The sequence below is a fragment of the Jaculus jaculus genome, chromosome 7 (assembly GCF_020740685.1).
Source record: "Jaculus jaculus isolate mJacJac1 chromosome 7, mJacJac1.mat.Y.cur, whole genome shotgun sequence".
Taxonomy (NCBI): domain Eukaryota; kingdom Metazoa; phylum Chordata; class Mammalia; order Rodentia; family Dipodidae; genus Jaculus; species Jaculus jaculus.
Window position 1 is genome coordinate 14079220 of NC_059108.1, and position 20597 is coordinate 14099816.

General features: G+C 44.3%; 1 protein-coding gene across 7 annotated transcripts in view; it reads left to right on the forward strand.

The window, feature by feature from the left end:
• Fry (FRY microtubule binding protein) overlaps nt 1-20597 on the forward strand; it is a 472955-nt gene that overhangs the window by 154918 nt on the left and 297440 nt on the right. For 4 of the 7 annotated variants that reach the window (XM_045154941.1, XM_045154944.1, XM_045154943.1 and 1 more), the window contains exon 1: nt 18986-19491. The exons of 1 other annotated variant lie outside the window; for it this stretch is intronic. In XM_045154941.1, the coding sequence (XP_045010876.1) occupies nt 19422-19491 (70 nt within the window). In that variant the 5' untranslated portion in view covers nt 18986-19421. Of the gene's footprint in view, nt 1-18984; nt 19492-20597 lie in introns of those variants that run through there. 2 more of the 7 variants (XM_045154947.1, XM_045154942.1) reach the window with 1 other exon arrangement.

Sequence of the window (20597 nt, forward strand, 5' to 3'; positions counted from 1 at the left end):
AAAGGCACCCCATTCCTGTAGCTGTCAGTGCAGTGAATGGCTCTTTCTAGCTGTGGGAGACGTTTCGACAGATCCAGAAGTGACTGAGTCGATTATCAGCCATTGCTGGCAAGGGTTACCCACCCAGAGGTCAAGTTGGTAGGAGATCAGAAAAAATGCAGACTTTTGTAGACCAGGGCTTCTTAAACCCTCTCCTCACAAATCCTTTCCACCATAGAAATTTTATACAGCCCCAGGTATATAGGTGTATAAAACAGTGTGCAGATCAAGCATTTTCTGATAACAAATCATAAAGAACTTACTTGAGATAATATTTTGGCATACATGCAATTGTAACATTTAAAAAAAATTTGTTTATTTTTATTTGTTTATTTGAGAGTGACAGAGAGAGAAAGAGGCAGATAGAGAGAATGAGCACACCAGGGTCTCCAGCCACTATAAATGAACTCCAGACACATGCACCCCCTTGTGCATCTGGCTAACATGGGTCCTAGGGAATCAAGCCTCGAACCGGGTTCCTTAGGCTTCACAGGCAAGTGCTTACCTGCTAAGCCATCTCTCCAGCCCCCAATTGTAACATTTTTAAAGAAGAAAGGAAAGCACATGCTTACTAAGGGGATAAATGTGCTTATATAGTTTTGCAAAATTAAATCAGCTGAATATCTGATTCTGCAGGATACTTGATGGGTATTTTGATTTCATAATCTCTGATCATGAGAATGCTACTTAATCTAAACATGTAACACAAAGTGCCAGAAGTAGAATGTCTAGGTTTATTTCAGAAATTGTTGGAAATTTTGTCCTAATCCCAAGCCAAAACTCAAGGCAATATGCTAACAAAGTACATTCCAAAAAACATATTAATTGGATACATGCTGAGAAATAATGATTGAAAAACACTAATATTTCAATAAGAGCAGAAACTTTGTTTGTGTGGTAAAAAAAAAAAAAAAACAAAAAAAAAAAAAACACCGCAGTTATAAGATACAATAGTTCCATTGCTGAGCTTGGATGTGTCAGGCAATGTACATTCATGTTGAGTGTCTCAGCAACATGCAGGGTGCATGGGTGTGTTTAGAACCAAGGCTATGGTGAAATCACGTGACAAAATATAAGCCAGTACTGTTAAAAACACCTGAGGTACATGGTACATGGTGAGTTTGGTTTTGAATTATTTCTTGGTCACCGTTTCAAAACAGTTTACTGCCAAATTTTTCTCATACGTCTCATTCAGTGATCAGATCTCCAAGCAGTTTCAGAAGTTGTGGTACAGGCCACAGCCAGCCAGGACCCAAGCAAAGAGGGGCTGTGGTTGGCATTTGCTTATGCAGATACATTACTTAACATTGGTTTATGTATTATCCTATTACCCAGTGGGGTAAGTAAATTACATTCTAACGAAATTCATCATTCACTCAAAGTCCCTTAAGCACCTATTACAAACTAAAATTCTACTAAAATTGCAGCAGGGATTAAAACAGAGGCTCTCTCCACTCTCTTGGACCTTAGATTCTGATGGGGATGGGAGATAGACATGGAATGTATTGATTTGTGCTACTCAGAAGGTTAAACATTAAAAGTCTCTTTTTCCATCATTAAACCATGTTCATTTCAATAGGAGCAGAAACTTTGTGTGTGTGGTAAAAACACTGCAACTCATGAGATATAATGGTTCCAGGTATAAAATATAAAGATATGATGAGCTGAGATGTGTCAGACATGACATGGTTCTTAAGATATTCACATACTTTCAGTAAAATAGGGGAAGGAAAGGAGGTAACAGTGACAAGGAAGTGGCATCATGCCTACCTTATGTCTGCTGTCACAGAAAATCTTGTTGCTAAGCAAAGACCTGAAGGAAGAGGAGGAGCAAAGCGTGTGACTAGATGGAGAGAGAGAGAGTCTAGACAGAGCTCTCAGTTGCATGGGCAAGGGCCTGGACTCTTCTCACTTCAGGACTAGCCTGGCATGCAGCCGGTGCTTATCAGCCATCACTGGTTTTCTCAAGGCTAGCAACGCATCTGAGTGCTCTTGGATAAACAACAAATTTTTGTGAACTCAAAGTGCACGAAAACAGCATTTTTGTTGTTCTACCAAGTATGTGTTTCTTATTGCTTGAGGTGTGCGTGTGTGTGTGTGTGTCTATATGCAGACTTTTGTGAAATAAAACAGGGAATTGGGACAATACTTAAGAGTGTGAGATTTTGTGGTATCCGTGATATAAATTCCCCTTGTCTATTATGTGGCATGCTGTTTGCAATGACCTTTACCCGCACTATTGTTCTTATCTTCCAAGCCAAGCGCAGAAGTTGGGTAAGGCCAGGAGGTTTGAAATCTGAATAAGAGCTTGTGGTACTTTGAATGCATGTTCCGTGTAGACTCGGGTGTTTCATTAAAGCTTGGAACTTTGGTCTCCACCTGCCTGGCTGGAGGAGGTGTCACTTGGCAGGGAGCAGGGGCAGAGTCTGGGGGTCCATCCTAAAGGTGTGTTGAGGGGTGGATCTGAATTCCATCCCAAAGGTGTGCAGAGCAGTTTGAGCTCTGGTGGATTTTTTGTACTTGCTGCTTTTTGGTGTATGCTGGCCAGCAGTGGTTTCTCTCCCTCTACTTGGGTTTATAAATGGGAGCCAGCTTCTACCATGGACAAAACTCACCCTGGATCTGTAAGCTTGAAATAAATCCCTTCCTCCTATAAACTGTGTTTGGTTGGATGTTGGTCTGAGATCATGGATTTCCCCACACCTGCTGTCTTGCTGTCTCTGCGCAAGAGCTGTCCCAGGTAGCAGGAGATTGTAGGATACTGCCTGAGGTCAGGCTGGCATTCAGGTGTCATTGGCACATCGGGATTCTGTACATCCTGAGAAATGGCAGGATGCACAGTGATGTAAGCGTGCAATGTCACATATGTGCACAAGGGAGCACACATGTCTGGAAGTCATTTTCAGCAGCTGAAGGCCCTGGTGTGCCCCATTTTCTCTCTCTCTCTCTCCCTCTTTCTCTCTCTCTCTCTCTCAAATAAATAAATAAAAAAGGACATCAGATCATACTCTAGCAAAGTGGAGACTTCAAAGATAGGCCCAAAGACATTCCTGCTTCTTAATTTTACCGGCCCAATCACCTCACCTAACAAAACTACCTGAATCCCTCTCAAGTCTACCTAATTAAATTAATGGGCAAAGCGCCCTAGAGAGCAAATAATATTGAAAAACAGACAGCACATGTATAACTACAGATTGTGATAAGCACCATTAAAAAAAAAAAAAACATGCCAGGTGTGGTGTGGCACATACCTTTAATCCCAGCACTCAGGAGGCAGAGGTAGGAGGATTTCCATGAGTTCGAGGCCACCCTGGGACTCCATAGTGAATTCCAGGTCAGCCTGGGCTAGAGTGAGACTCCACCGCAAAAAACAAACAACAAAAAAAAAAGGAAAAAAAAGAAATGTAGCAGTAAGAAATTTTATCCTTGGTTCTGGATTTACCCCAGAGAGCAAAGAAGGGATTCTGAAGAAGTTACGTAGGCTGATGGAAAGATAAACAGAATCTAGCCAAGGGAAGAGCAGAGAGAGGGGCATCTGTGTTTGGTTGGATGTTGGTCTGAGTTCATGGATTTCCCCACACCTGCGGTCTCTGCGCAGGAGCTGTCCCAGGTAGCAGGAGATTGTAGGATACTGCCTGAGGTCAGGCTGGCTTTCAGGTGTCATTGGCACAAGTGGACCAGCACGGCTAAGACCCTGAGAAGTCCAAGGCAGCTGGAGGATAGTGGGTGGGTGGCGGGGTTCAGGCAAGGTGGGCAGGGCAGCTCTCGCCCAACCTGGAAAACCAAGAAGGCACGAGGTCATGGGCGCAAGGGCAGGTTTCTCAAGAAGGGTGCTTACCTGCTGCTGAGATGCCAGGTAAGCTAAGGACAGAGTCGCTGGCGAGTAGGCAGGAGGGTTGAGGGGACAGCTGCAGGCGGTGTCCAAAGGCAAGTAAGGTGGACCTTGGAAGGGTGTGTTAGGCGGGAGGCTTTGTTTCATGGGCTGTTTGAATTTAAAGTGAGAGGTTTTGGACGTGCTTCCATGAAGGCAGGGAAGTGGTCACCAAATGTAAGAGACCCCTGGAAAGGAGACAGAAATGGGGCCCTGTAAGAGCAGGAAAGTGACTTTGTGCATCTGGTAGTGGAAAAATGGCCTTGTGGCATGAGGAATACCTATGGCTGCTCCAGCCCCCCACCCGCCACTTTACTTCAGACACCCCAAATCTTCCTTCACTGTTGTCCCACAACCATCTGAAGGGGGGAAGAATCCCTCTTGGCAAGACAAGTCATCTTGTTTCTGGTCCATACGTCTATACCAATCATCCTTAGAAATCCAGAAGGAATTGTAAAACGTCTTCCTGAGTTAGCTGTGTTTCTTACACTGTCTTTTTTTTTTTTTTTTTTTTTTTTTTTTTGGTTTTTCGAGGTAGGGTCTCACTCTGGTCCAGGCTGACCTGGAATTAACTCTGTCATCTCAGGGGGGCCTTGAACTCACGGCAATCCTCCTACCTCTGCCTCCCGAGTGCTGGGATTAAAGGCGTGCGCCACCATGCCCGGCTTTACACTGTCTTTTTTTATTAATCCTTGTAGAAATACTGTGATGTGGGAAGGGGTTGTTCCCATTTTGGAGACAGATAGACCAACTCCAGAAAGTTCCAGTGACATTCGAGAAATATGCCCACGCCACGACTGGAAATCAACTTTCTTTTCTGCCAAAACGGCTGACAGTTGTCATTGCACAATATCTAGCACTCCTGAGACGGACACCCTGCTTGGGCTTTGGCTCAGCTTGGGGTAGTGCACCCCTGTGAGGTGGAAATGGCTGTTGGCTCCTTTGTTAGGCCGTCCTCTGCATCCTGGCGACCTGACTACAGGATGCTGTGGCCACTAGGGGGCGACCGAGCAACACGATACAAATGAGGGGCGCACCTCTTGGCCAGTCTCCCAAAGCAAGGACAGTCACGTTAAATAACTAAATGAGGTGAAATTCATAGCTATCGATTTCAACAGTGACATCTCAGTAGCATGTTGTGTGCCCACAGAGCCGTAAGACTGCCACTTTGCCCTCAACACATTTCTATGACTCCATAGCAAAACCCTTACCTGTAAAATAGATCCCCCCCCAACATCCACCCCTCTCCTGGCACACCCCGTCAGTGGCCCTTCTGCGAACTGTCCCTATCTGTAGCTTTACCTGTTCTGTTGAAATGGGGTCATAAAACGTGGGACTTGTTTTTTATTTTATCGGACCTAAAACGATGTTGTTTAAACTTCAAATGATATTGTTGAGGCTCTTCCGTGCGGTAACATCATCCACACTGCGTCCCTTCCTATGAACGAGCGGTGCCCCACTATCTGAATACACATGGCCTGTCTGCTGCTTTCATTCATCCCCTGATGGACGCTGAGGGGTCTCCATCCCAGCACTCGGGAGGCAGAAGTAGGAAGATCACCCTGCATATGAGACCACCCTGAGACTGCATAGTGAATTCCAGGTCAGCCTGGGCTAGAGTGAAACCTTACCTCAAAAAACAAAACAAAACAAAACAAAAGGCGTGGCAACAAACGTGTGCATATGTATGTGCTAAAATATCAGTTTTCACTTCTGGTGAATACTCAGGAGTGAAATTATCTTTAGCTCTTTGGGGAAACCCCTAAACTATTGACATAACAGCTAAACTATTTTCCATTCTAAGTAGTAGTCAGTGCCTGAGGATTTTAGACTTTTAAAACTATAGCTCTCAATAAATAAAAATAAAATATTTTTTTAAATTGTAAGAGCTGGAGAGATTGCTTAGTGGTTAAGGTGTTTCCCTGCAAAGCCAAAGGACCCAGGTCCAATTCCCCAGGACCCGCAAAAGGCAGATGCACATGGTGGTGCATGCATCTGGAGTTCGTTTGCAGTGGCTGGAAGCCCTGGTGTGTCCATCCTCCCTCCCTTCCTCCCTTTCTCTTTTTCTCCACCTCTCTCCCCCTTTCTGTCTCAAATAAATAAATAAAAATAAAATATTTAAAAAATTATGGCTCTCAGTAAGAAATCCATTTTACATCACATTGCAGCCCAATATTAAAGCCTATATAGACACACATCAATATATTTCACAAACTGATCTTCACTTTTACTGAAAGACGCAGCCTTCCTGTTCTGTTTTATTAGAAAAAGCATCATGGTTTCAACCCAGCAAATTAATTCCACAATTTAAAACAACATGAAATTTTAAAAATCAGATTAACTGTTAAGACTAGAGTGTTGCTCTAACTGTATAATAACATAGCCCAATTTCCAGTAGATTGTCAGTAAACTTGGGTTTTTTTTAAGTCCAATGTTAAATTATATATGTATTTTTATGTTCTGTGAAAGAGCTTATTTAATATCTGAGAATGACATTTTTATATTAGCCTCAAACCTGGACGGTGGGGTGCATATTTAAATGTGAATGGTAATGTATACGCTTGAAATGCTGTGAGGACTGTAATTTCGCTGGTGTTCGATAATCAAGCGCTAATTGGAGGAAGTTTCTAGGAAAAGTCCACGCTGATGTGTGTTGTTTTCATTCAAGTCTTTAAATATAATTTGAATATCTCATAGAAGAGCATGTGGGGGACCACAAAAAGAGTGCAGGATGGAGAGAAAATAGGGAAAGGCATAGTCAAGGAAGTTGGAGACGGAGTCTGTGATAGGGTTCAATGGAAGACCCCTTGCCTGGCAAACATGAGGCCCTGAGTTCAATCCCCAGCACCACAAACAAACAAAAAAGAGGACAGCGGGAAGAAAAAAAATGTGCGGAGCTTTTCAAAGATGTGGTAGTTATCTGTGACCAGCTTCAAGTAGCACCTGAAATTGTGAGTTTTCCGGAATAAGCAGAGTCTGGAGCAGGCAAAGCACAGTGATGGGATCAGAAGGTCTCAGGACTCAAATGGACAAACACTCCTTTCTATTTTCACTAACCTGTAACTGAGAGGGAATATTTTCTTCAATTACAAATACAGGCAACAAAAATATTAGTGGTGCTCATGACTTTGCTGCCGCATGAAGTCTCAGACGTCTTCATCACGTGACAGCTGTTTTAGGTATATTTAGGCTCATTTATGTTATTTATGCTCGTTATTTCATTTTAAATGCCAATTATTACGCCTGTCTCTGGGCTAAGCTGCTTGCTTATTGTGTTATTAAAGAAGAAAAGATATATAATACCACAAGTGTGAGGTTTTTAAAAAATAGTCTGATAGTTGCATCTCAAAGTAATTGTAATCTTACATATTTTATCTTATTCATGGAAATGTATTATTCTGATAAGGAGCCCATTGGCTTTGTCAGACTTTCAGACATGTTCATGATACAAAAATTTGGGCTGGGGCTGGAGAGATGGCTTAGCGGTTAAGCGCTTGCCTGTGAAGCCTAAGGACCCCGGTTTGAGGCTCGGTTCCCCAGGTCCCAAGTTAGCCAGATGCACAAGGGGCGCACGCGTCTGGAGTTCGTTTGCAGAGGCTGGAAGCCCTGGCGCACCCATTCTCTCTCTCTCCCTCTATCTGTCTTTCTCTCTGTGTCTGTTGCTCTCAAATAAATAAATAATTAATTAAAAAAAATTGGGCTGGAGAGATATGGCTTAGTGGTTAAGCACTTGCTTGTGAAGCCTAAGGGCCCCAGTTCGAGGCTGGATTTCACAGGACCCATGTTAGCCAGCTGCACAAGGGGGCACATGTGTCTGAAGTTAGTTTGCAGTAGCTGGAAGCCCTGGTGTGCTCATTCTCTCTCTCTCTGCCTCTTTCTCTGTCTGCCGCTCTCAAATAAACAAATAAAAAACAAAAAAAAAAAATTAGAACCTTCTAGAGCTGTTCTGTCAAATCAGGGAGCCACAGATTGCGATTGTGCACTCAGAGTGTGGTTCAGATTTACATGTGCCGTACAATACACAGAAGATGTCAAACAGTCAGTGCTAAGCAAGAATATTAAACGTCATCCTAGTAATTTTCATATTTATTTCATATTGAAGTGGTAATGTATTGGGCATATTGGGTTAAGCAAAGCGTATATGTGAAGCATTTACTTTTAGCTATTTGAACAGACTTATTCAGATGTTTAGAGATGCCTTTGTGGCTTGCATCATATTTCCATTGGACATCACTGTCCTGGTGTCAGATCTGAGGTCCAGTCTTTGCAGTATACCATGACCAGCAGTCATCACACTTAGAGTTAATGTCATTACTCGGGGTGTCCTAGTGATGGGGCCTCCATAAGTCTCAGTTTCCTCCTCTGTAACCCACGGCGAAGGATGGATCACTAGATGTGTTCCAGGCCAGTCTTGTGCTTGTGACCAATACCTTCCTTGGTATAAGAAAGTCCTGCCACCCGCCTTTCTCCTAGAAGTCTATCGAAGGCCATGGATGCAGCCCTTGTCCTTACTCTTTCTGCCACCGGTTGTCTTAATGAACATAATATAAATTATGTGTGTGAAGAGCACTATGCAGAAGGAAGGGTGACTAGCAAAGTTAACGTCTAAAAATAATTCTTACGGATAAGAAGAAGGGCTAATTGCCTCGAGCAGCAGAGACGATGGAAAATAAGGCTTAAGGTAGGGTGGAGTATTTCTCTCTGACTGCATGCAGTTCCCACCCATCCTGTATTTATCCAGAGACTGGAATGGCATTTGGATAAAACTCAGACAAGCCACCAGCACATTCCTGGAGTTGGTAAATGGCCACTTACAGAACAGGACACCCTTAGCATGTCTCTAAACTAAACTTGAAAATCCAGCAGGCTGGTGCCATGACCAGGAAGGCACCCATGCTTTTCTTTAGGGGGAAGGACTGAGGAGGGACCACCTTCCCTGGCATGAATCTGGTTCCACGGAGCCCTAATAAGCACAGCACTCTGGGAGGACAAACTCTCCCGTCCACACAATCTCCCTGGAGATCCTGAAGCTACACGTGTCGTAGGCAGATGGAGGAGCATTGTGGAGATGAGAGAGAGTAGACCAAAGATGGTCAGGACCTGAGAAATAGGAGCTGGCCCAACTTGAACTTGGGTTTCTGTGTGGTAAACACGGAGGGACAGAACCCTGACCCTCCACCTCCATTTCCCTGGCCGGCTCAGGGTGGGGGTGACTTCACCCGGGCTGCCCATCTGCAAAGCTCATTATTCTCACCTCTGACTCCTGCTCTGAGCTTGGCAGTTGGCACTTCTCTCCACACCAGGCCCTGAGCCTCCGCGGTCCCTGGTCTGGTTTCTGACAGCTTCACCCTCCCACACAAAGCGCTGCCTGTCTGCTCGCGTAGGGTGGAGATCTCCCACCCGTTCTGAAAACACACCTTGCAAGACTTTCTCTGTCCTACAAAATAGACTTGCCCCTTCTCAGTTCACTTTCTAATGTGGCTGAACCCTGCCTGTGGTGGGGAAGAAGTCTTCCAAAAAAGTGGGGATCAGGGGGTCTACACCAGGCTGCTTCGTGTACAGATGAGCATTAAGGAGATTTTTTTGTTGTTGTTATTTGGTTTTTCGAGGTAGGGTCTCACTTTAGCTCAGGATGACCTGGATTAAAGGCATGTGCCACCACACCCGGCTAAGGAAATTTTTTTTAACACTTAATAAATATTTTTATTTTATTTATTTGAAAGAGAAAGAGGCAGAGAGAGAGAGAGACAATGGGTATGCCAGTGCTTCCAGCTGCCACAAATGAACTCTAGGTGCATGTGCCACTTTGTGCATCTTGCTTACGTGGATACTGGGGAATCGAACCTGGGTCCTTAGGCTTTGTAGTCAGGCATGTTAAGGATGTTTTGAAGGTAAAATCAGGCTGCTCAGAGAGACACTTTTTCTTAAAACGATGGCTCTAAGTGAGGTGATGCTACCTGGCCTTTGGCTCCTAACTTTGGCCCTTGGGTTATAAGACTTCCCTGGCGTAAGTTCTGTCTTTTCCTCTAAGCTAAGTGAACACTTTTATACTGTCCCATTTGCTTCACTTTGGATGACTTTCTCATTTCAGTATTGATCTATCTCTTAATATCCCCTCTGTTTTTGGTCAGCTTGCCCTGCCTGCCAGCCAGTGTGTGCTTTCACAGATACCCTTAACACTTGTCTTATTAAATGCAGTGAAAAGGTGAATCTGTTGCCAAAAAGAAATTAAGTTGTATATACCAAAAATTTACAAAGAATAATTTATTATCCAGTGTCCTGCATTTCCTGTGCCTTTTAGAGGTTGGCCTGTGAACAGTCTGAGTATGGGAAGGGATATTTTTTATTGTAGAGAAATAATAATTTATCTGAGGTTGGAGCCTCTGGGTCCAAATAAGAAGCAGAATAAAGTTTCCTAATTCCAAGTTGTTCTGTCTGTGGTGATTGATAGGTAGCTGAAAGCACGCAGTCAGACCTGGAATATAAACATGGGACTATCTGTAAAATGTAAGTAATGATGAGAAGACTAGATTAGGTAATCTTTAAAAATTATTTATTTATTTGAAAGCAAGAGAGAAAGAGAGAGAGAGAGTGAGTGTCAGGGCCTCTAGCCACTGCAGATGAACTCCAGATGCATGTGCCACCTTGTGCATCTGGCTTACCTGGGTACTGGGGAATCAAACCTGGGTCCTTAGGCTTCACAGACAAGCATCTTAAACGTTAAGCCATCTCACCAGCCCTAGAATAGGTAAATTTTGAAATGATTGTATTCTAACCAGAAGCTGGACTCACATGAGCATCTATCATGGGCCCCACCCTGCATAGGTGCAGGTGTAGGTAAGCTTTACCCTTTGCAAAGCCTTAGTCCTGTTGGTAGGAGCCCCCACCATGGTGGATTTAAGGGGCCATTTTGCACTGTGTAGTCCAGGTTTATTGCTACATATAGACCTGCTATCGAATGCTTGTTACCTGCCTGAGCTCCCGGCAACTCCTTGTGACAGGTCTGCCTGATGAGCAATAGCTCACAGAAGACAAGGACACTGAGGTCAGGAGATGCAGTTCCCGGGTGACAAAGCAAGGACTCCCCTCGGACACACAGGATCGCTCCCCTTGTAAATAAAATCCACTGGATGCTTGTTCTTGATGTCACTATTCAGCTGTCTGGAGCAGAGTCCTGGGAGAAGCCTAACTTTCCTTTCCCAGGCTGGAGGCCACAATTCCAGTTCATTCTGCAGCTGCTCCCTGGCAGGTTTTAGAAGTGCCCATCAGCTATGCCTTTGGTTCAGCTCTGTCCTGAGATAAAGCCTCGATGAAAGCTGCAACATTAAGTGCTTGATACCTGTCAGTTGTCAACTTGGGTGGCAGTGAGTGTGTGGAGGCTCTTCATGCGCAGAGCAATGGGTGGGGTGGACTCCCTTTCTTCCCGACTTCCTTTAGTCACCTGGGAGGGAGGCTTTGACTGACTTCTGCTTAAACCCTTCACGGCTTCCCCGTACAGGACATACCCATCCGTTTCTTTATTCTTGTCCTCAGGTCCTTACAAGTCCCCTTCAAAAAAAAAAAGAAAATAGTTCAACTGCTACGTTTTTGTTTTTCTTAATGAAAACCATTTTGGGAAACTTGATTTTTCTTATTTACGTCTGGGTCCGTAAAACAACAAGCTGTCTCAATAAACATTTAGTGGCATTCAGAAAAGTTAAATGTATTTTGAGGCTGGAGAGATGGCTTTGCTGTTTAAGGTATTGGCCTGCAAAGCCAAAGGACCCAGGTTCAATTCCCAAGGACCCACGTAAGCCAGATGCACAAGGTGGTGCATCTGTCTGGAGGTCGTTTGCAGTGGCTGGAGGTCCTGGTATGCCCATTCTCCCCCCCCCCTCTCTTTCTCAAATAATTAAATAAATAAAATATAAAAAGAAAGCCATTTTAGAAAAGTTAAATGTATTTCAATTAATTGAAAAAATGACCTGCAGTGGGTAGTAATGAAGTCAGTGTTTTCAGAACACAACCTGTTTTTTATGAAGCTGTGTGTCTGCGTGTTTTGTTTTTGTTTGTTTGTTTGTTTGCCCAGGCTGACCTGAGAGTCATAGGTTGGCCTCAAACTCACAGTGATCCTCCTACCTCTGCCTCTTGAGTGCTGGGATTTAAGGTGTGTGTCACCAGGTCCTGCTATGTGTGTTGAGTATGTATTTTTAAATAATTTATTTATTTGACAGAGAAAGAGGCAGAGAGAGAGAGAGAATGGGCACGTCAAGGACTCCAGCCACTGCAAACGAACTCCAGACGTGTGCGCCCCCTTGTGTAACTGGCTAACATGGGTCCTGGGGAATCGAACCAGAGTCCTTTGGCTTTGCAGACAAATACCTTAACCGCTAAGCCATCCCTCCAGCCCTGTGTGTTGGGTATTTTAAGCGAATGGTTACCACATTACGTGATAGGACAATTTCATGTGCTTTTCTCTAGCATTACTTAGATGGAATAGATAGATTAACCCAATTATGTATATAAAATAGGTCAAGAGAGAAGTTATCTATTTCAACACTTGGTTCTTTAGGTTATCTCTGTGAGGAGCTCTCTTCTTCATTCATTTTTCACAGCTTAAAGGAAAACAAGGTGCTGAGGATGGAGCTCAGTTGGCAAACACTTGCTTAACATGGCCAAGGCCCAGTTTGTCTGACAGCACAAAAAATATTAAAATAAATAAATAAAATGAAAGAAAGAAAGATAAAATCCTTTTGTCCTGTTACCATTTATCTCAGTTGTTGTTGTTTTAACTCAACCTATGGGCTGCTCAATTTAATTCAGAACAGTTCATATACGGTAGGAATGTAATATATATAATATTTTGGGGGGCCCTTGAAACTGCTGATCCAAAATTTATAAGGCAGTTTTGTTTTTCCTTGAGGCGATTTTTCTTTGTTTCTTTGGACCATGAAGTGTTTATTTCTCTTCTGCCTAACATTCCGTGTGTGTGTGTGTGTGTGTGTGAATGAGCATGCCACCCTGTGACAGTAATTGTGGGTGGGTGGGTGTTCACGTGCCCCCATTTTCTGGGAAAGGGGCGGGTTCAAGACCCAACCCAATCAACTCACTCAGACTCTTGGAAACCTGAGGTCACGATTCCTGATGCGCGCAAGTGCCCAGGCTACCTGATTTCATTTTCCCGCTTTTTGGTTTTGTTTTTGAATGCCCTACATTTCAGTCTCAAGGAACTGCTCCAAATTCTAGCTAGGGAAGCATGGATGAAATACGGATTGAGACACAAACTGGCTGTGCTTCAGCGACATTGATCCCCCAGAGGCGACCCTCGAGCCTGTTCACACACTCAACCTGTCTACCGCATGGGAACTTCTGTGCCAGGAGCGGCGGGGGCGGGGGGGGGGTGTGCTGCCAAACAGAGACATGGCTCTTCGGAAGGGAGAGAGGGGCAGGTGGTTAGGATGGGAACAAAGGCAGGGGCAGGTGGCACCAATTCCGACATTCATTCCCTGCACCCACTTCGCACTCATCCCCACCACTGTCGCTCAGCAAGGGGGACATCAGACTGACCCCCTTCTCAGAGCCCTCTGCCCGGTTGGGTCCTCCTGTAGTACCCAACACTCAACCCATCCATATGCCTTCCTGTGTAAAATACGACACTCTCTCTGGGTTGAGTCCTCCGCTGATGGAGATTTCGTAGCCAGGGTAGGCAGCGCCTACTCCAACCCTTGACGGCTTGGAGAGTAGAATCAGCGTACATTTTATCTATAGAGATGCAACTGTTCGGTGAATTAGATTGGTTGGGGAAACAAGGGCATCCTTTTTCTGGGTTCCTTCAGGGGACTAAAGTCCCCAGTTGGGGCAATCCCTTACCTAGGCAAAAAGCCAGGCAGGAGGGCAGTGATTGGGCTGGGAGGCTGGCACACCTTGAAGCCCCTTTGTTTGTGATAAGCCAGGTGGGGAGAGGGTGTCTCGACATCTCTTCCTGAACTTTCTCCAAAGAAGTGGGTTTTCCTGTTGCTTTTGATTTGGAAGGTAAGAAGCATATTCAGATAAAAGACTGAGCTAGCTAGACCTAATTTCTTCTTGAAGAAAGCTTCTTTTACAAGCTGTATTGGCCCACTGCTTTTAAGTTAATTGAGATAAAGAACATTTTTAATTGACAGGCTGACAGTTTGTGGAAGCAATACAGGTTGGTTTACCTCAAAATGTAATACCAAGCTCATAGTAAACAGTGAACATAATTTCATTTCAGATACATAAGAAATAAAAAGGGACAAAAACCTGGTGCCAGCATCAAAAATTCAGCACAGTAACGGTTTTTTTTTTTTTTTTTCCATCTTATAATCTCTGGGTTCCTTAACAAAGAAAAAGGGTGACATTCTTTTTAGCATTTGGTAGTTTCATGATACAAGGACTTCAATCTGTAAATAAATCACTTAGACCTAAATTTTGTCAGCCAGGTAATTTGACCTTATGTTCAGGTTCTTTGTCTGGTTTTTCTTATCTGAAAAGTGTATAGTAATAGTAGTTATCTCTGAGGTTTGAAGTAACAATTAAGTACAACTTTTTGTTTGTTTTTCGAGGTAGGGTCTCCCTGTAGCCCAGGCTGACCTGGAATTCACTATTTCGTCTCAGTGTGATCTCAAACTCATGGCGATCCTCCTACCTCTGCCTCCCAAGTGCTGGGACTAAAGGCGTGCACCACCACGCCTGGCTAAATATGATTTTATTTTTTACTTTTTTTTTTTGGTTTTTCAAGCTAGGGTCTCACTCTAGTCCAGGCTGACCTGGAACTCACTATGTAGTCTCAGGGTGGCCTCGAACTCATGGCGATCCTCCCACCTCTGCCTCCCAAGTGCTGGGATTAAAAGCGTGCGCCACCACACCCGGCCTAAATATGATTTTAAAACATGTATTTTAACACAGAACTTGTGTGTAATAAATATAGGTGGTCTCATCAGTTGTTAGCCCTTGTCTTGGGTTACTTTCTGGCTTTCTTCCTACTCTTGGATCTCATTTCCAGGGGTCTTCCATTTTCTCTGAACTATGGTTATCTTTCTTTCAGTCCCCAATATCTATCCTAAAAAGTGCTTGCTCAAAGGTTCACTGTATATTCCCCCCAAGACTTTTAAGGAAGGACTCCCTCAGTTTTATAGGTCTCAAAGCTAAGATAGCTTTAGGTCATCTTTAATGACAGTAGGAGTCAGGAAGCAAGCCAGGAACACATTTTGATTTTATTGTTTTATTTTATGGTACTTTTGCCCAGGTGCCTGCAGGTAGGGGTGCGCACATGCGCACGTGTGTGTGTGTGTGTGTGTGTGTGTGTGTGTGTACATTTTATGAGGCCCTCAGGGAGAGAAAGGAGACAAAAGGATACATGTTTTATCCTAGTTTGGAGCAGGTGTCATTTTATTGGATTTGCAGCCTTTCAGCCAAACAAAAGGCCCTTTTTGTTCATTTACAATACATGCTCTTTTTAAAGGTGCTTGAATGAGAAATAAAGTTTACACTGGACACAATTTGGGGTATAACATACATAAATGAGGCTCCTAGTTGCTGATTCACTATGAAGAAAACTAGGTACCATTAAAAATATTCTTTTCTATGGGTTGGAGAGATGGCTTAGCAGTTAAGGTGCTTGCCTCCAAAGCCTAAGGACCCAAGTTTGATACTCCAGGACCCACATAAGCCAGATGCACATGCATCTGGAGTTCATTTGCAGTGGCTGGAGGCCCTGCCATGTCTATTTTCTTTCTTTTTCTCTCTCTGTCTCTCTATTTAATAAAGTAAATAAATGTTTTAAAATATTCTTTTCTAAGCTGGGCATGGTGGCGCACACCTTTAATCCCAGCACTAGGGAGGCAGAGGTAAGAGGATCACCATGAGTTCAAGGCCACCCTGAGACTCCATAGTGAATTCCAAGTCAGCCTGGACTCGAGAGAAATCCTACCTCGAAAACTCAAAAAAAAAATATCCTTTTCTAAATAACATTTAAATTTTTATGACAATTTCCTTTGAAATACATAAAGTAGGGTTTTTATACCATTCACAGAATCCATGTTTGAGTGACAATACAAAATAGCTGATTTTATTATTTATTTATTTGCAAGGATAGATACTGGGGACTGAAAGAAAGATAACCATAGTTCAGAGAAAATGGAAGGCCCCTGGAAATGAGACCCGAGAGTAGGAAGGAAGCCAGAAAGTAACCCAAGACAAGGGCTAACAACTGATGAGACCACCTATATTTATTACATACAAGTTCTGTGTTAAAACACATGTTTTAAAGTCATATTTATTTGCAAAAGAGAGAGAACATGCCAGGGTCTCTTGCCAGTGCAAAAGAACTCCAGACACATGCACCACTTTGTGCATATGGCTTGACATAAGTACTGGGGAATCAAACTCTGACAGTCAGGCTTTGCAAGCAAGCGCTGGTAACCAACCTTTGAGCCACCTCTCCAGCCTCTCCAGCTGGTTTTAAGTATCTAAAACCTGCTGTCCCCAAATAGTTACTTGCTGTTCGATTACTTACGAAAGTAATCTGCTGTTTAGGTCATATAAGCAGGTAAGAGAAGTATTTAACTTAAAAAGTAAGTATAATTTTGGAGTTACTGAGTGGGTAAGAAAACAACAAGTAAATTAATAACTTAATAAATCCAGTAGGTAATAAAATGTAGCGTGTTTGCTATGTGCAAAACACTGTGCTAAAATCGTCATACATAAAGTCATTTTTTTTTTTTCCCATATCCATAGGAAGTGGGCACGTTGACTGTCCCCACAGACAAGGAACTAAGGCTCAGTAAGGTTGGTAGCTTTCCTTAGAAAGGTCTCAAAGTGCTGGGCATGGTGGCTCACGTCTTTAATCCAGCACTAGGGAGGCAGAGGTAGGAGGAGCGCCATGAGTTCAAGGCCACCCTGAGATGACATAGTGAGTTCCAGGTCAGCCTGGGCTAGGGTGAGACCCTATCTTGAAAAAACAAACAAACAAAATACAAAAATAAAAAAATAAAAAAAAATAAAAAACAAGAAAGGTCTCAAAGCTAGAAAGACTTGGTACCTAGAGTAATCTAGGGTCTTGCCAGGAGGTCCAGGCTACCATTTCTTTCAAGTATCCTGTGTCCTAACTGTTCATTTATTGCCATCTAAGGTGAGGGGGAAACACCAGATCTGGCGGATGCAATTATTAATGTATCATTTTGAAGTAAAATTTTTGGGCCTTCTTAGAGTATAGTTGATAAAAGAAAGTTGGTTAATCAGCCACAGTATGCATATGAATTGAAAAGAAGACCAGGCTGAGAAGATGGCTAGGTGGATAAAAGTCTTCTGCTGGGCAAGTATGAGGACCTGAGTTCAGATCCCCAGAACCCAGGTAAAGCTGCAGGGCTAGGGTCTGCCACTCCAGCACATCTAGGATGAGCAGGGAAGCAGAGGCAGGAGACTTGTCCCAAAGCTCGCCGGCCAGCTAGCTGGCATCCAGGGCAGTGAACAGTGAGAGACTGTGCCTCAAACAAGGTAGGTAGAAGCCATGACCTACACTGGGCTGTGCCCTGACCTCCACGCGTGTGCTATGGCATGCACGCCATGCACACCAAGAGAAAAAAAAAGCCAATTGTTGGTGTTGAGGGACTTGATGAGAATAAAATACCATGACGGGAGTTGAGGTTAATAGTGGCTGTGGAGCTGGAGAGATGGCTTAGCGGTTAAGCGCTTGCCTGTGAAGCCTAAGGACCCCGGTTCGAGGCTCGGTTCCCCAGGTCCCACGTTAGCCAGATGCAGAAGGGGGCGCACGCGTCTGGAGTTCGTTTGCAGAGGCTGGAAGCCCTGGTGCGCCCATTCTCTCTCTCTCCCTCTATCTGTCTTTCTCTCTGTGTCTGTCGCTCTCAAATAAATACATAAAAAATTTAAAAAAATAGTGGCTGTGTAGTGATCTGAAAGTGCTGATTAAGTGTTGGATTTTCAAAGTTCTTTTGTTTTAAAAGTATAAATCCATTGGATGCTTTCCTTCCGTTTCTCAAGTGAATTGTCGATCTGGGGCGTCCTCCTGTTTGGGTGTGTGTTGTGAGGTGGGGGTCGCCCAGTGGGTCTTAGGCTACATAACTGTCACGTCACTTACGCACTCTTTTGGCAGACATCAGTCATGGAGGTGCTGAAGGGGAGGCTCCCATGGCTGATGAGATGGTTGGCCAAATCTCACCTGCCCAAACACAGCCCGTCACTACTAAAAATACAATGCTCTTATTTAATCCCACCCTCACCCCCTCACCCCCCTCCCCCGGTCAAGCTAAACAATAATGTGATACAAAGCTGCCTGAAATCAGGACACCCGATATCAAGAATTCATGAAGGAGAAAGCCATCGTACAGCAAGGAGTCTAATGCTTTTGCATCTTATCTTTTTAATACATGAGAGATAAGCCGAACTGGGTTGGGAGATTCCTAGATATGAGAAGCATTGAGGAAACAGATCCAGGGTGGAATGGGGGCATTCTGAAAAAAAAAAAAAAAAAAAAAAAAACAAAAAACCAAGCAGGCTGACCAGTTTGTAGTTTGTCGCTTTCCTTCTAGAACACACATGGGGCTCGGTGCCCCTCCAAACGCCCACACTGCCGGAAGGGAAAAGCACAAAAAGGAATGCAGATTCTGCTGTGCTGTGCGGGTGACAGAAAGGGAAGACAAGGCCAGGCCACCGTCTAGCCATCAGCTAGCTTCCCTGTAGGCAGGAGGCTGACGGATTTTTTTTTTTTTTTTTTTTGCAAACGCCCTGCGGCCCCGACTCGAGGAGGGCGCAGTTGCTTACCGCAGCGTGCCGCAGTTGTGTATTTCAGGGTCAGACACAAGGGGAAGTCGCAGCCCCAGAGCAGCCTGGGCGGCTGTCTGTCTGTCTGTCTGTCTGCACAGCACAGCCCCAGCCTGGGAAATTTCCTCCTCCCAAGCCCAGGGTGCAGGCTGACTTGGCAGCTCAGGTTGAGCAGGGGGCAGGGGGAAAGGGGGCGGTGCTCCAAGCCCATCCCTCATCCCTTGACTGCTTGGGTATCAGGGAGGCCGACCAGGAACCCACAGCGTCAGCCCTCCCTTCCCCCTGGGGACAGCGGCTCTCGGTTCAGGTGGGGACTTCCACGCCCGCCGCCGCTGCCGCCCCCGTACCTGGCTGGAGCGGAGCCTGTGGGCAGCCGGCAGGCAGCGGGCATTGCTGGCTATGGAAGCTCAGCAATAACTGCAGCTGCCTCTGATGACCGCAGGGGGATCGGCACCCAGCAAATAAGAAGCAAGTCTTGGCCCTGGAGGAGGAGGAGGAGCAGTTGAGCATCTCTCTCTCTCTCTCTCTCTCTCTCTCTCTCTCTCTCTCCCCACTCCTGGTTGTCCTTTAAATGAGGACTCCCGGGCCCCAGCTGGAGGTGGATTTGCAGAACCTCCCTCTCGGCTCCTGACCCCTCGCTTACATCACTAACCTGTGACAGGCACATCTCCACCCCTACTACCTGCTCCTCCAGCAGCTCCCAGTCCGTGGAGCCTCTTTGTATGCCGCAGACATGGCCAGCCAGCAGGATTCCGGCTTCTTTGAGATCAGTATCAAATATTTGCTGAAATCCTGGAGTAATAGTGAGTAATAGGAAATTACCTCTTTTCTTTTGATTGTTTGTTTCTTTGCTGGGTGTTGCATAAGGTCTGAGAAATCAGATCTCAACTGGACGCACATATGTTTGGGAGCCGAGGAAGTTTTTTGTTTTTTAATTTTTATTTTTTCCTTCCATATGCTGTGAAAATCAAAATGTCAGAGACTGAAGGAGCTTTACTCAAGTGCAAAGGATGCAGTGGAATTGCAGTTGATTTTGTTTGCTTAAATTTCCAAGTGATAGGGCCCTTCAGACTTGGGGGGGGGGCAGGATCCATATTCCAGGCTACATCGCCTGTCTGCGTGCTTAGTTGATGTGTTCAGGCTTTATCTAAAAGATTCTGTGAACTGCAGTTTGATCGGAGGGGTGTGGCAGGGTTTCAGAGTACTTTGTGATGTTTTATTAGGTTATTGTCTGAAAAGAAAAAAGTACTTCTCAACCCAGAACCTAAGATTGATCTTTGTTACACATAGAGACATCTTCAGACTCGGTTTGTTTGATCTCTGCCTTGTTCCTGCGGGTGATTTCATAATGTCACTTACTGTTTGCACTTTCTGGAAAAATTCCCCACGGTTGCTCTGGCCCAAATAACGTGCTTGTCTGAAGTGTAAACAAGCAGGGTTCTGGCCTTCAGCATTCATTTGGCTGCAAGGATATCATGGATTTGGACTTGTGTTTCTGACCTATAGAAAGATGTTATCACTGAGCTTTTTTTCTTTTAATAAAGGACAGCCTCCCTAAGCCATCCCAGGTCTAGGATCAAATTTAAATGAGGCCTTCAGGTCAGTGATCAGTGACGCCTGGTATGTATGTGTGTATGTGCGTGTGTATGTATGTATTTATCTTTGAACAGTTTGAAAACAAAGTCCGCTCTGCTTCCACCAACAGCCTTTGTACTTGCTTTGAATAAAAGACTTGGCAGGTCTTACAGATCTCTAACTTTTAAATTAATAATTTCTAAGAAAAAATTTTGATATTATATTTTAGGTATATACTAATGAAACTTGCCTTTTCTCACAGACAGAGGTGAGAATTATCTCCACAGGTGACCTGTGGTCCAATCTGTCCTTATGTAAACAAAAACCATGGCAA